This window comes from Hermetia illucens, chromosome 3, assembly GCF_905115235.1.
Source record: "Hermetia illucens chromosome 3, iHerIll2.2.curated.20191125, whole genome shotgun sequence".
NCBI lineage: Eukaryota > Metazoa > Arthropoda > Insecta > Diptera > Stratiomyidae > Hermetia > Hermetia illucens.
The window spans coordinates 21,954,534-21,968,133 of NC_051851.1; the positions used below are offsets into that span (position 1 = coordinate 21,954,534).

General features: G+C 43.2%; 1 protein-coding gene across 6 annotated transcripts in view; it reads right to left on the reverse strand.

Moving 5' to 3' along the window:
* The window catches only part of LOC119651229 (peripheral plasma membrane protein CASK), a 352,186-nt gene extending 339,983 nt beyond the window's left edge, over positions 1-12,203 (reverse strand). For 2 of the 6 annotated variants that reach the window (XM_038054702.1, XM_038054700.1), the window contains exon 1: positions 11,817-12,203. In XM_038054702.1, the coding sequence (XP_037910630.1) occupies positions 11,817-11,843 (27 nt within the window). In that variant the 5' untranslated portion in view covers positions 11,844-12,203. The remainder of the gene's footprint in view (positions 1-11,816) is intronic. The other 4 variants (XM_038054703.1, XM_038054701.1, XM_038054705.1 and 1 more) reach the window with 2 other exon arrangements.
* Between the last annotated feature and the right edge of the window lie 1,397 nt (positions 12,204-13,600).

The window sequence follows — 13,600 nt, forward strand, 5'->3', positions numbered from 1 at the left end:
GGCCGGCCTGATGTTCTGAAGGAAGTCATTTCGGGCACGGAGCTAGAACCCCTGAATGGGGCATCCTTCAGCCGGATTCCAGAGGGAAACAGGTTTTGGAAATGGTGGCGAAAACCGGGCTCGTCATTTTAAAAACTGGATCTACGTCAACGTTTCGGCGCCCAGACTATGAAGGAATCTCCGGCATCATCGGTAGATGGGTGGCAAGGCCTGGAAGACTTCTAGGCAAGTGACCACCAGTACATCTCGTTCGAAGTGGTTGACGCTACTTGCCCGCAAGCAAAAACGCGGAGCTCACCCTGCCTGTGGAATGTCGCGAGGGTGAAAATCGGGAAGTTCGTCGAAACTCTTGGAGCAGGCAGAGTCGCACTGGAGGGCACTTCGGAGGGTGACAGCGTCGTAACTGGCACCGTCGTAAATTCAGTGATGAACGCACGATGAGATTGATTACTTCCTTACCCAACTTCTAAGAGGGCATGTAGGTTTTCAGTCTTACCTGCACAGAATTGGGAAGGTGCGACCTCCTGATTGTGTATTCTGCAATGGATTAGCGGATGACGCCGAGCACACCTTTTTCTATTGTGAAAGGTGGACGGCTTTCGTCAGCAGCTTCATGCAGACACAGGGGGGCTCTCTCCAGACAACATTGTCAGAGAGATGCTGAAAAGCGTTGATGGATCGGAACTAACAACTCCCTTCCTCCCTTTCCGTTGAAGAAAGGGTTTCCCAAACTTGAGGGCTCCCAGGTGGATGACAGGATTTTAGATTCCAATTTCGTTGTGACAGAGACTGTGCTGCGCTTGGCAAGTCACCTAATAGTTGTTAAGTCACTTTCCGTGCGGAAACCATCTTTTCCTCTTCTCCTCAGACTACGATTTTGTCACCGTACAAGATATTCTGCAATACATTTACCCCTTTAAGTATTCTGTGTATATTTTCGCTGCCTCAGCCCCTCTTCGGAAATTTATGCCACAGATTATCAAAAGTCCTAGCAATTTTGTTCACCTCTCTTTCATTCATCCTGTGTGGCGGCTTTAACCTTCCTATGATCTTTTGGCCTACCACTTCCGGCCTCCCCTTCCTCCCCAACAACTCCATCCACTTTTCCCTTCCTTCATTCACTTTCATGAACACCTATGCCGCCCTTTACAGACTTCGTTATTTTCAAAACTCTCCATTCCTCGGTTAAGTCCTTAATGTTTAAGTCCAGAAAGGAATATCTGGCCAGTGCTGAAGACTTACTGGAGCGCGGAAACCTTAAACCTTTCTGGTCCTTTATTCGCAATTTCCGCTGTCGCGCCCAGCTATCTCCTTCTTCCATGAAATTCTCTGGCTTTTCTGTTTAGTCCCCCCAAACAGCTTGCGATTTACTCTGTCGCTACTTTTATTTAGTGAATGTTCCCCCTCCTCCCTCGTTTTCCTCCCGCTGGAGGATGTAGTCTGGCTCGCATCACCTACCATTCCGCAGTGTCACTCTATGTGCTACTCGCTTAAATCCTCACCCACTTCCTTTTCTCACTCTTAACCGACATGCCTTATAATATTAGAAATTTTAAAAATTTTACTTTCTGAATCTGCGCTTCCTACAGCAACGTAAAACCTATCTGGATATAGGTACATTTTTTAAACTTTCCTTGGGTCTGATGGATTGCTCTGCCTCTAGCGACATTGCCTGCCGTCCTGCGTCTTATAATACTCGTAACGCAGATATTTTCAATATGCCCTTCGCAGAGCTCAAAATCTATTTACATTCCTTGATTCCTAGATTTTGTCGAAGTTATAATACACAACAGCTTGGTCCCGTAAACTTGTCATCTTGTAGTAGTATTAAGCATAGGTTAAGGTATTTGCTTTCTCCGCCTACTAAGGACAATAAGTAACGGGAGTTTACTCTGTTTTTCGTTCGCTAATGATAATAAGTCACCAAATAAACACAAAAAAGGAAAGGCTGGTGCAGTAGAGATCAGTCCAGAAGAGGGGAATGCTCTTAAGAAACCCAAACCCGAGCCTAAGAGGAGTGAAATACCGGTCAGGTTGTCAGGGGTGAAGCTAAAAACCGTTAGCTATGGCAATGCGGTAAAGAGCATTAGACTAGCCATACTGTTGCAAGTTTTTCCAGAGCAAATACTTATTCGTGAGGAGCAAGCAATCATCAAAAACCTCATCGACGGAAGCTTTCGACCACGTCTTAGACGACAGAGGACACGATGGACTACCATAAGACTATAGTCCCCAAATTGCCAGAAGAGGAGGGTACGAAACTGTCGATATGGGGGGGGGGGATGATGAACCTGGGGCGCCTACGGTTGCATACTACCTTTCCAAAACCACAGCGATTGAGGCGGCGAACCTCCTGCGTCTCTTCATCACTCAAAACATGGCTCTCCGTATACGGCTAAGGAGAGTTTTTAGAAGGAGGAGGGCGAAGATATACTCCCCACGATCGCGATAGATGACCGATCCTTGGTGGCAACTGCGACGTTTAGTCTCATAAGTTATAGATTTAGTAGCATACCTCCGCATGTGCGCAGGGAGATACTAAGGAAAGATACTTCGGAGGACACATCGGCTGGAAAGTCCTTCGGGGACCCCAAACAATCGCGGATGAGATCGAGGCTGGAAGGGCAGGACCAACTTGGGAAGTGGACCTCTTGCCCATAGAAGAAGAACAGAAGAACCTAGACCTAAACCCCGAAGGGCCCAAATGGGATAGCGTGGAGTGCCATGTCGGAAGATACTCCGACATTGGAGAAGAATGAATCAAACAGCCGGAACTAAAGTAGCCCAGGTAAACCTGCACCATGCAAAAAGTGCATATGCAGTAATTGTAAGGACAAGTTCCAAGGATAACACGAATTAAAGAGGCGAGGTGGTACCAAGATACTACCCAGGATCTCCTTGCAATTAGTCGTAAGATTGACAAAGTTCTGCGAGTGAAAGATGTTACCATTTCTCTTCGGTTGCGATACCACCGTCCACCGTGAGATCTGGGGGGCAGCGACATCAATTGGAGAGGTTATTACCTTCTCGAATTCATTATCAATAATAAGTTAGAAATAAATAACCAATATTCGTGACAAACAGCAGGCAAAGGGTACTTGAAATAACTCTAGAGTACACTCTGATGAGCGGCTTGGTAAAGAATTGGAAAGCGTCGCATGAGCCCTCTATGTTGGATCACAAAATAACAAGATTTGACGTTGAGGACAATTCGTATGAGAACAGACTGAGACTCCTACACAAGACTACCTGCAGTGTGGCTCATCTACAGGCGAGCCGTGATATCAGGAGCAGAATAAAACTAAAAATAGTGGTGAAAGCCCTCAACAGGGTTGTTATTGACGCATATGAGGCCAGCTCTCCGGCTAAGTCAGTGAAGCCATCAAAGGACCTAGTTCGATGCAACAGAAACCTAGCAAGGATGAGGAAGGCGATGCGAAAACTCTTCAGTCGGACGAAACAAACCGTGGACTGGCAAAAGTACAAAAGGACACTAGCGACGTTTAGCAGAGAGGCCTAGACATAATCTTAGGATTTGTCCTAATAGCGCTTAGAGGCAGCATAGTCTTTGAATATTTACCAAAAGCATGGAGAGCGCAAGAGTGTTCCCTTTCAGATCAATATGACTGACACGGTTCGTACGTCATAGACGATTATATTAGAACTAAGGTTTTAATGCGTACTCCCGTACGTCAGTGTCGACACGGTAATCGGGTAGGACAGAAAACCGAACTTGGCCTTTATCAGCTGACGGTTGTAGTACGGGATGCAATAGAAACAAACGAAAAGGAAGTATTGCGCACACAGAGGCACGAGATGCCCTGATCTGCAAGCGAGGGGTAAACCATCCAGCCCTTGTGTATTGGGAGAATGCCAGTGAGTAGGTAAAAAAAAGGGAGGACAGGTACAAACTCTAGTGTCATGAACACTGCCCAAAGTTGTGTGCAAGGTGGGGTAATGTGGAGCGTGGTAATTGATGTAGTTCTTGGAGAGCTAACAAAAATACAGATCCGGATTTACTTTGATGGCATCGTTTTAATCTGCGAGAGGTATGAGGATGCCTTATATGATAGAATCCAAACTGGACTACGAATCACTAGCAATAGGCGTAGGAAGGTGCGGCTTTGCCTAAATCCAGCCAAGGCCAATATAGTACCGTTTACGAGGAAGTGCAAGGTTGATCACCTGAAGCCATTAGATACATGTTGGAAACATATTTCGAAAAACCGCAAGGGCTTTGATGACATGCAAGGGAAAAGCGGGGATGCAACCCGAAAATGCTGCACTGGATATACGCTGCATGGCCAATGATTACCTATGTGATGGAAATTTGGGCGGACGGAAAGCGCAACAGACTGGTAGTTAAACAAACTTCAAAGGCTGGTTTTCGTGTTTAATGCTCAGTGGCATCCCTAGAGGTCCTTCTGGAATTGACTTGTCTTCATCTGTACATATAAATGCAGATAAGTAGGGGGATCTTCTGAATGTACGGGATAATCAGCCAGAGCCAAGCTGCCTAAATCGAAGGAAGAGAGTGGCATTGACATACGGTTTAAAGCAGCAACTGTTTTCCTGGTACACTGATATATCGGCGCTGAAATCACTCGAAAAGAACTGTAGGGGGCAGAACGGTGATATTCTAACCGACAACCATGATGCTATTAAGGCATTCAGGTCCTACCAGGTGAATTCCAAACTGGTATAGTGATGCCTTGAGATATTGATCTGGGTTCCCAGGAGTTAGGAGGCAATGAGGCAGCGGACGACCTAGTCAGAAAAGGTAAAGGGACGCCGCTATATGGGCCAGGGCCATTCTATAGAGTTGGAAATGGAACTGCTGAGAGAACTCTACTGGGCGAAATTACAAGGAATGGAACAGCCCATGGTACTCATGGGGGATGTGACCTCAAGCGTTCGTATCTGGAGGAATTCTGTGAGTAGGCTCAGTGTCCGTCATTTGTGCAAACTAGGTTGAGGCACCTAGGAGAATACTTAATACCAAATGTCCTTTAGGTCATAGGCACAAACGATCTTTAGGACGCAATGCGACTTCCCTAAGTACTAAGTATCTTTCTTTATGTTAGTTAAAGTTCAACTTAGCGATGTTCCTTCCTAAATTCAACGTATTTAAATCTTAAGAATATTTGGTGCTGCTGTATTAACCGAAATTCCAAACCAACTACAATCCTTTCACTACTCCTTACCCAAATTTACATACATTTTACCAGCAATGTTTATGGTCTGCACCCTCCCTAAAAATTGAAGTTATAAAGTGCTAATAAACGCAAACTGCGTTACATCCAATTTAATATTAATAAATACTAAACTCCATCCTTCCCCACTTATTCATGCATACCGAATAAAATTTCGGCATTATTATTCTTAAACACAATTCGTTTTCCGCCAGCTGAAAGGGATATTAAAAGGAACACCTAGGTCGGCCATAAGTCAATGACAGAACTTGAAATCTCATAGCTCAGGGGAATTTTAAAACTCACATTAAACATTTTATGGTCTCTATAAAATGAAAAACGGTATTGGGCCTCCATGATGCCTCCTCTTGCCTACGCTACATATATTTTCGAATACTTTTCACGTTTAAATTCAACACACATATGTTGCTTGGCTTTGGGGGAAATTCCGACGAATATACCACAATATATTGTATGGATATGCCTGGAAGGATTTAGAGAGGATGAAAAATACAGAGGAAAACCTGAAAGAGGTCAAACGATAAGCTTCGCGCTTTTGAAAAAATGCCAGGTACAAAAGGAACATTTCAGAAAAGAATTAATCGTTGATATACGGTGGAGTAACAATCGTCAAAGGTCATTTCCGATTGAGTTAACCAACGAAGGATGAAATTAGGGGGAAGGAATTAATTGACGTTCATGTGTTTCCTTGTGCAATGGTAGCATATCCAGGCTCCCGAAAGAAATCCACTGGAAGAAAAATGCTCTCAGCATGCATCCACCTCTCCATGCCGTTCACCATAATTCCCTTCAATTCCTCTAACGTCTATTGTTATGCTTCATGAACACTCCCATGACCCTCTGAAAGTCACTTACTGCCTTCGATCCAAAGCCTAGTTTGGTTTGTTGAATATCCTGTCGAGGAGGCTTTCCATATTCCAATTTTCACAAGCAATTTCGAAATATGAGAGAGCAGTGAAAGAAATGAAGCTGTTTCTAAATCTTTACCAAGCGATGTATGCCAAAATCCTGCCATCACAAAAGAATTCAGGGGCTGCTCATGGAGATTCCTTTAGGCACTCGTTCTTCTCGCCCTTAAGCTTTCCTCTCCCTTACTTCCTTCCTCAGCTCGTTCTGTATTTCTTACAATTGCAGTAGAAACCATGAGCCAGTTCTGATTCAACCTCGGTGTCGCCAACAAGGATCATGCCTGCCATCACCGATACTGCCTCATCTGACGTGATTCTAAAAGCGTTGCAAACCCTCAGAGCCATAAGCCGGTAAACTGAATTCGCCTGCGTTTTTCTCTGAGAGATCTTAAGCCCCTCTGCCCCCCGTAAAGCAGAATAAATAATGCCATTTTAAGCTTTGACAGCCTTGCTACTAGCAAAGAGGAGCCTCGTCCTTTCCGCTGGCATTCCGAAGTTTGATTCCGCCATTGTTTTTCGACATAGGTGCATTCTTATATGTTTCACAAGACTGTTAGACGAATATGCCACGGCCGATTTGCATCTAGGCTTCGCACATATTTTACCGTCAAAGACATGATCCTCTGGTCGATTTCTCTGTGAAGATCCCCATTTAGTCCTGCAGTGGGTCCATGTCCTTATCAACGAAGTGTCTTGTCCCTTCACGCAAAACATCCTTCCGTGTTCGATTCACCGCCACCTCTGGATCCCGGTGTCCGGTTTCATAAAGTGTCGTTCACGCCTCTAGCTTTCCTTTCTTTCACTAATTTCCGTAAAAGTGTATAAGAACTTGCTGGCAGGTGGGATCTGTTTTTTTGCCAAACGCGAGCTCCTATACGCTGGCCTTGGCACCGAGTTAAATATCCTCCGAGCCCAGATCCATTACGGAAAAGAGCAGTGAAATTCAGTAACATGACCGATTATGAATGAGTCGAAAACCATCATTGATTTTCACCCTCCAAATAAAAATGATGCTTTCCAATTCCCTGATTTGGTTGAATGTCTACCTTTTCAGGGAAAAATGAACAGCACCTTCAGACTCTGTTGGTCCAGTTCGAAGGGCAGGTTGAACCATGTCTTCCCTTTTGTTAGATCATCCTCTCATGAACTTTATTCTCCAGTGACCGAGATTAATGCGGGGTTTTAGTTCATCAAGCATGCGAGTGATGTCCCCTGCCATCCTTTGAGGACCCTGTATCCAATATCCGAAATGTTCTGTCAAGCACAGCTCTGTGCTGCTTCGGTCCAAAGGTTCCAGCATTTTTGCCACAGGCATTTGCGGAGGATGGTAAACTGATCACTTAAGGTAGTGGTCAGAAATGAGGCTGCGGCTCAAGCAAACACCCCCTTCTTCCCGCTGTCATGTTAATATTACCATGAGAGTGTCCAGTTTTGTTGCGAACCAGTTCCGTCCATATTCACTTCACTTCACATTCAAGAGGATTCTGGTATGCAGGATTGAGACTGTAGTCCGCTCTCCTTTGCGGTTGAAGTTTCCTTCTGCCGAGTCACTCTACCTCTTTTCCTAGAAAAATTAGGCCATAATGCCAGGTTTCTCGTTCCTTTCAATATGGGAGTACCTACAGTCTCTTGTCTGGTCGATCATGTTGTATACACTGAGTGCAGACTTTCCACAAAAGTAGAGGACATGTCCCCTGCGGACTTCTCCAGAGTGTGGAAGTAATTTAATTAAATTATTAAACCTTTAAACCTTCAATCACCTGGTTTTTGTTAACGCGTGTGAGAATTGTATTCTCACACGCGCAAAAGAGCATTTCTAAAGTGACAACTACAGCAACGAATAATTAAGAAAGATTGTTTCTTCATTGGAGTTGCACTGTACGCACTGGCGGACTTAGCGAGTGAAAAACTTATCGGTGCTTAAAATAGACCTGCTTACTTACTCGATGTTTGGGAGATTTTCGAAAAGGTCTCAATTTTCCAGCACAGCATCCTAATTCTTTATCTAATTCTCTTATCTAGGGTCGAAAAGGACAACCGATATTGATGAAATCCGCGCGCAGTTGTTGGGGGGTAGGGTTCTTAGCAAAAAAAATGCGAGATTCTTCTTTCGAACGCGGCCAAGAGTTCCCATTTTTTCACTAAGAACTCAGGTTTCTGAGGAAAACATAAGGACTGGCAGAATCATAGTTTCTGGTAGGTCTCGCGTTCTTTGAGAATTCAACATTACTCGGTATGCAGCATTCCTAAGTTCCGTTGCTAGCTTAGAGTCATCGTCAAACCAGCCGTTCCGACTTTTCTTGCGGCTGGGGTCAACTGTTTGTGGCCGTATCAATGATAACACTCTTCAGCTGCTTGTGAAGATCATTTGTCGAGGCCTCATCGTCAGGACCTCTGTTAGCTGCGGTTATTGCGGCATCCATTTCCTCCTTGGTTACTTAGCTCGGATAATTGAGAGTTACTTCGCGGAGAGATTTCTTTGATACGAGACGGAAGACGAACCGAAAGAATATGTTGTGATAACAGGTGTTCCCCAAGGTTCTCTACTGGGGCCCCTGCTTCGCGTGCCAAAGGAGGAAACATTGATTGGGTTTGCAGACGACCTGGCAGCGGTAGGAGTTGCGAGACACCACCAGGCGGTAGAACTGTATGCAGCGAAAATATTCACACCATCAAAACATGGTTCCAAATGGAGAAACTGGACCTGGTGGAAGATAAGACGGAGGCGGTCCTTATTACTACTCGCAGGGAAAACAACACTGCCAAAATCTGGGTTGATAATCACGAGGTCGTTTCAGAATCAATCATTAGATATCGGGGGTAATCATCGATGCCAAATTGAGCTTCAATGGGGACCTAGACTACGCTCGCGAAAAGGCAGAAAAGGCTAGTTCATCTCTAGCAAGGATGATGCCTAATATTCCAAGGGCCAAAATCTAAATCTAGTCACCGGCTGGTTATCGCAGGGGTGATGAAATCAATCCTGCTATGCGCGGCTCTTGTTTGGGTGTGTGCGGGGAAGGATAAGTTCGGCATACCAGCCAATCGTAGTGAGGGTCTGCAGTGCATATAAGACGGTATCTGGTGAAGCATCACGGGGATGATTCCCTTGGATTCTATAGCGAATGAGGCACATTGTCTCTAGCGGAGAAGCAGGGTGAATCCGGCCGAAGTGACTGCGAGCTTCCGAAAGGACACTAGGGAGGAGCTGTACAGGAGAAAGGATCCGGAGCATGTTATGTTCCATTGTTCAAGATTCGCGAATGAAAGATGGAGGTTAAACGATGCTTTCGACGCGGTTATCCGACCCCATAATTTCGTAGAGGAGACGCTGAAGTCCTCAGCCAATTAGGGTCTGATAAATGCAACAGCAACTGCGATGCAGGAACTTTAAGGAGCCCGAAAAGCGCGACGAACGCGTGACTTAGTTGTGCTGGTATAAACCAGAGCCCTCCCTGCGAAGTAATACTTCATGGTGGTCCCGCGAGGATATGGGCGAGGAAGTAGGGGTGTTTTAGTGAGTGAGAATCCAACACACTGCTTCAAGATTTCCACATCTACCCATAAAAAGAACTACAGTTCCCCGGCGGCGAAGGGGTCATTGGTTTTGCATATAATAATCGGATTGCAATCTTGACAAAGTGCCCCGAGATAGGAGACCAGTTTTTGGTTGGAAAATCTTGACCTATAATTTGTTAAACATAAAACAGAGGTAGTGCCGATAGAGAATAGAAGGAAGGAAACAAGAGGTATGAATACTTGGAAGGAATGATCAACAGAAAGCTAGACTTCAAGGAGCAGATCGAATGTATGAATAACAAAGGACTCTTCATTGCTGTAACCACTTTAAGGATATTACTGCCAAAAACAAAGCCCACTTCCCGTTAACTAAAGAGTAGGCAGTTTCATTTTAGCTTACGCACCCTGACGTATGCAGTGCCTGCGGGCCATATTGGAGAGGGAGCATACACGTTAGCAAGGGTGCTACCCATCAACATGTTGACGAATCAAAACCAGCGCCTCTTCGTTCAACTGTGAGCAACCAGAGAGTGAAACACCTCTTGACGGCGGTGGAGAGGATGCGAATCTAATCTAAAGGAGCCCAGTCACCAAGTAGGGGTTGGAAATATTATACCACTCGGAGGTGAAGTGAATGAAGTCAAGAACAACTAAATTACGGGGTGACATACCAAAAACAATTTGGCCATTCATCTTTCTGCCTTGAGTGTTGAGAACATTAAGGATATTGTTTTCCGTTTCCTGAATTTTGCTGCAATGCACCGAACAAGTTCGGAGATTGTCAGACTAAGTAGAAAAAAATTGCAAATTAATCGCTGCGGTTAAGGGGTTTCAGAGAACACAGGAGAGAGAAAATCGTAACCAGCCCCAGCTAAGAACTAATAAGCCTCCACGAGGTAATGCTTTCTAGCTACAGTGGTGATGCGGTGAGAATAGAACGCGGGGTGCTTTAGCAAGTAAGAGTGCATACATCATTACAATTCCAACAAATATCTCCATCTCCAAATACGAAAGATACTTGAGAGAATATATTACTCTTTAAAAAATCATTCGCCGCGTAATAGCTACTTCTGAGTTCCATGTAACTAAGTTTCCCAGCCTAACTGCCTCCCAGTCAAAAATCAATAATAAATAAAATTTCTGTACTTGAATTATTTGTCCTTTCCCCATTCCTTCAATTAAATTCCTGAGAATTTTATGATGTTCGTCGCGTCAATTTTTTACGCATTCTAGGCTACCAAGGCATTAATAATGGCATGAGAATCGCAAAATGACATTTCACAGAACTCAAGAAAGATGGTTCAATCTTGACATGCTGCGGATATGGGGGAAATGTCTAAAATATAAAGGCAAGTAATGTTTCTTGGCCCTTCGGCACTCAATTCAAATTGCTTCGTCGTAAGAGGGGGGAGGGGTGCCAGGAAGTAATAAATGAGAGTAAACAAATTGTCAGAATAATTTCTTTGATTGCAGTAGCATAATCAGGGCATGAAATGGAGACGTCGTAATTGTCAATACTTTAGAGGAGGTCCTACAAGTTTGCAATCCATGCCTAATAGGATTCAATATCAATTACTAGAAGAATATGAATAAATTTAATTCACGAGGAAAACGGAGGAGAGCCAGGAGCTTCAAATTTTTTATTTATCTTCGAAATGCTTGAGGTAACGAAATCTATCTTTTCCAATATTTTAAAGACCACTCGATGTTACAAGTGGTGCAGATTGAATTAATCGGTTCGAGGGGCAGATAGTCCACTTCAGTTCGTTAAATTTTCTTGCCAGGAGAGTATTGCATTGTCCTTGAAAATGCACTTACATGAGGTGCTTGAGATAAGGATGTAAAATTGTTACTTGTCACTTGTCAAGCTTAAAAATCATCTCATACAATGAAGGACGTAGGTGGTGCGAAAACCCCTTTGAAAATCGATGACGGAAAAAGCTATAAAAAAGTAATTCTTATTAAAATAATTCGAGAAAGAATCTATTTAAAATCAACATTTTTTCTTTTATTGAATTACAGTCGATCCCATATTTAGCATTTTATGCATGCCAGGAGTCAACATCCCTCGAGTTGTCATTAATTTGAATTCTACTTGGAAATAAATGCATAATCCTTTTGAATATGGACATAATGAAATAATGGTTGTAATCAAAGGGGAAAATTGAATATTCACCGATTTTTTAATTAAAAACCACAACATCCTCGGCTATATCCATTGTGTTGTTGTATTCCCTAGAGGCTCAACTGGACGATGCAAACCAATGGCCGGCTGTAATTGAATTTAACATTTTCCCACTAACTATGCGAACACCAATGCATTCGAACTTCCTACGTAGATCACTGGGAAAGGCTTCAGAATTAAAACATTAAACACCACTGCATGAATGCTCTTTGCTTCTCCTATTAAACACTTCTTTCACCACGTATCCTTTTTCGTTCCAAGCGGCTACATTCCCGGAATGCTTAGAAAGGCTTTGACTATCTCGAACAGCACCAGACAGTTATCACTGAGGAGTACGTGACTTCAGTTTCCCGCCATTTTTCAGATCCCGAATAAGATGGTTCCTTCCTCGACCGTTATCAGGGATACACTGAGTCCTTGTTCTGATGTTATCATCAACGAAATCGGCAGGAACGACGGGATAATTGCGCAGGACCAGAGCTTTCCAGTGGAGCTTTAGACCGATTTTAATCAACACTCACTGGTCGAAACGAGATTTCAGCAAAACCTCACAATGAAATATTAGCTTATATCCTTGGGTGCAAAGAAACTGACGCTAGGCGATTCAAAAGAGCAGAAATAACTGCATGACGGCGTAATTAATTGCTCAATGTCAAGGCGATTTTCAGGACTGAATGAATGTCTCTGAAGCTTGAAACTCACTAAAAGCCGCAAGTGGCCAAGTGCTTCCTTTTTGTTCGCCTTCCAGCAGAGAGGGCTCTTTAAATTAATTAAAGAATGAAAGGACTTATTTTCATGAGGCTCTAAGGATTACATGAATGTTATTCAAGATGAATGCAGCTTGTTTTCATGAACCACAAAAGTCGCGTTTTATACAATTAAGGGACCGGAAATTTTCTCATTTGCTACTTCGTCCACTTGAAATAATTGCTATAATGAGGCCGACGAAGGATGTGTGTTTTTCATAAGTTTTTCTTGCATTTCATCTAGATGTCCTGCTATAACGTGGCTTTTTTATTTCTCTGCAGGTTTCATAAAGATCATAAAGTTAAGTCAACGACAGAGAAAAATGTGGACGATAAGGACTCAAACGACTGGAAGCCTGGAAGTTTTTCTGGCACTATATGCATGTAGTTCATATAATTATGGGTACGTAATTCACTTACGGTTAGTATGACAGTTTATGCGGATAAGCAATGTGGTAAAAAGTTCCCATGCTTAGAGACCGAAAATATGGCTCAAAGAAATAGTCAATCCACTTCCATTTCTGAGAAGACCATAACAACATTTTTAAAGAGCAATCCTTTTTAGCTTTCACATTGACAAATTACGGCGGTATGTACTTAGTTAAGAAAATCTCCTTGTTAATTGCCTGCCCAACAAGATTTCCTAAATAGGACTCAATTATTCTCCTGGAGTTAGTATGAACCTAATGTCTCCTTGGAAATGAGACCAAAGTTTTATCTTCAAGGATCTTTCTCTTCGGTAATTCTTAACTGACTTGGAAAATTAAGTCAATTAACTTGCTGTCTTTTTTCTGAGAACTTAATTATAAAACAGTAAAATTAACTGGGCTAAGATGGAAACAGATGAGCTTACATAAACACGACAGTACTAAAAAAAAAGCAGTTCTTGCTAGGTAAAGTTCGCAACTGACCTGGTGCAATCTGGAACAGAATAGATATTTCTTTGGTAGAAGTTTGTGTATGTACTCTGACTTCTTAAATGCATTCTATGGAAGCTGCAGCTTTTTTTTTGTTATTTTTTTTTTTAAC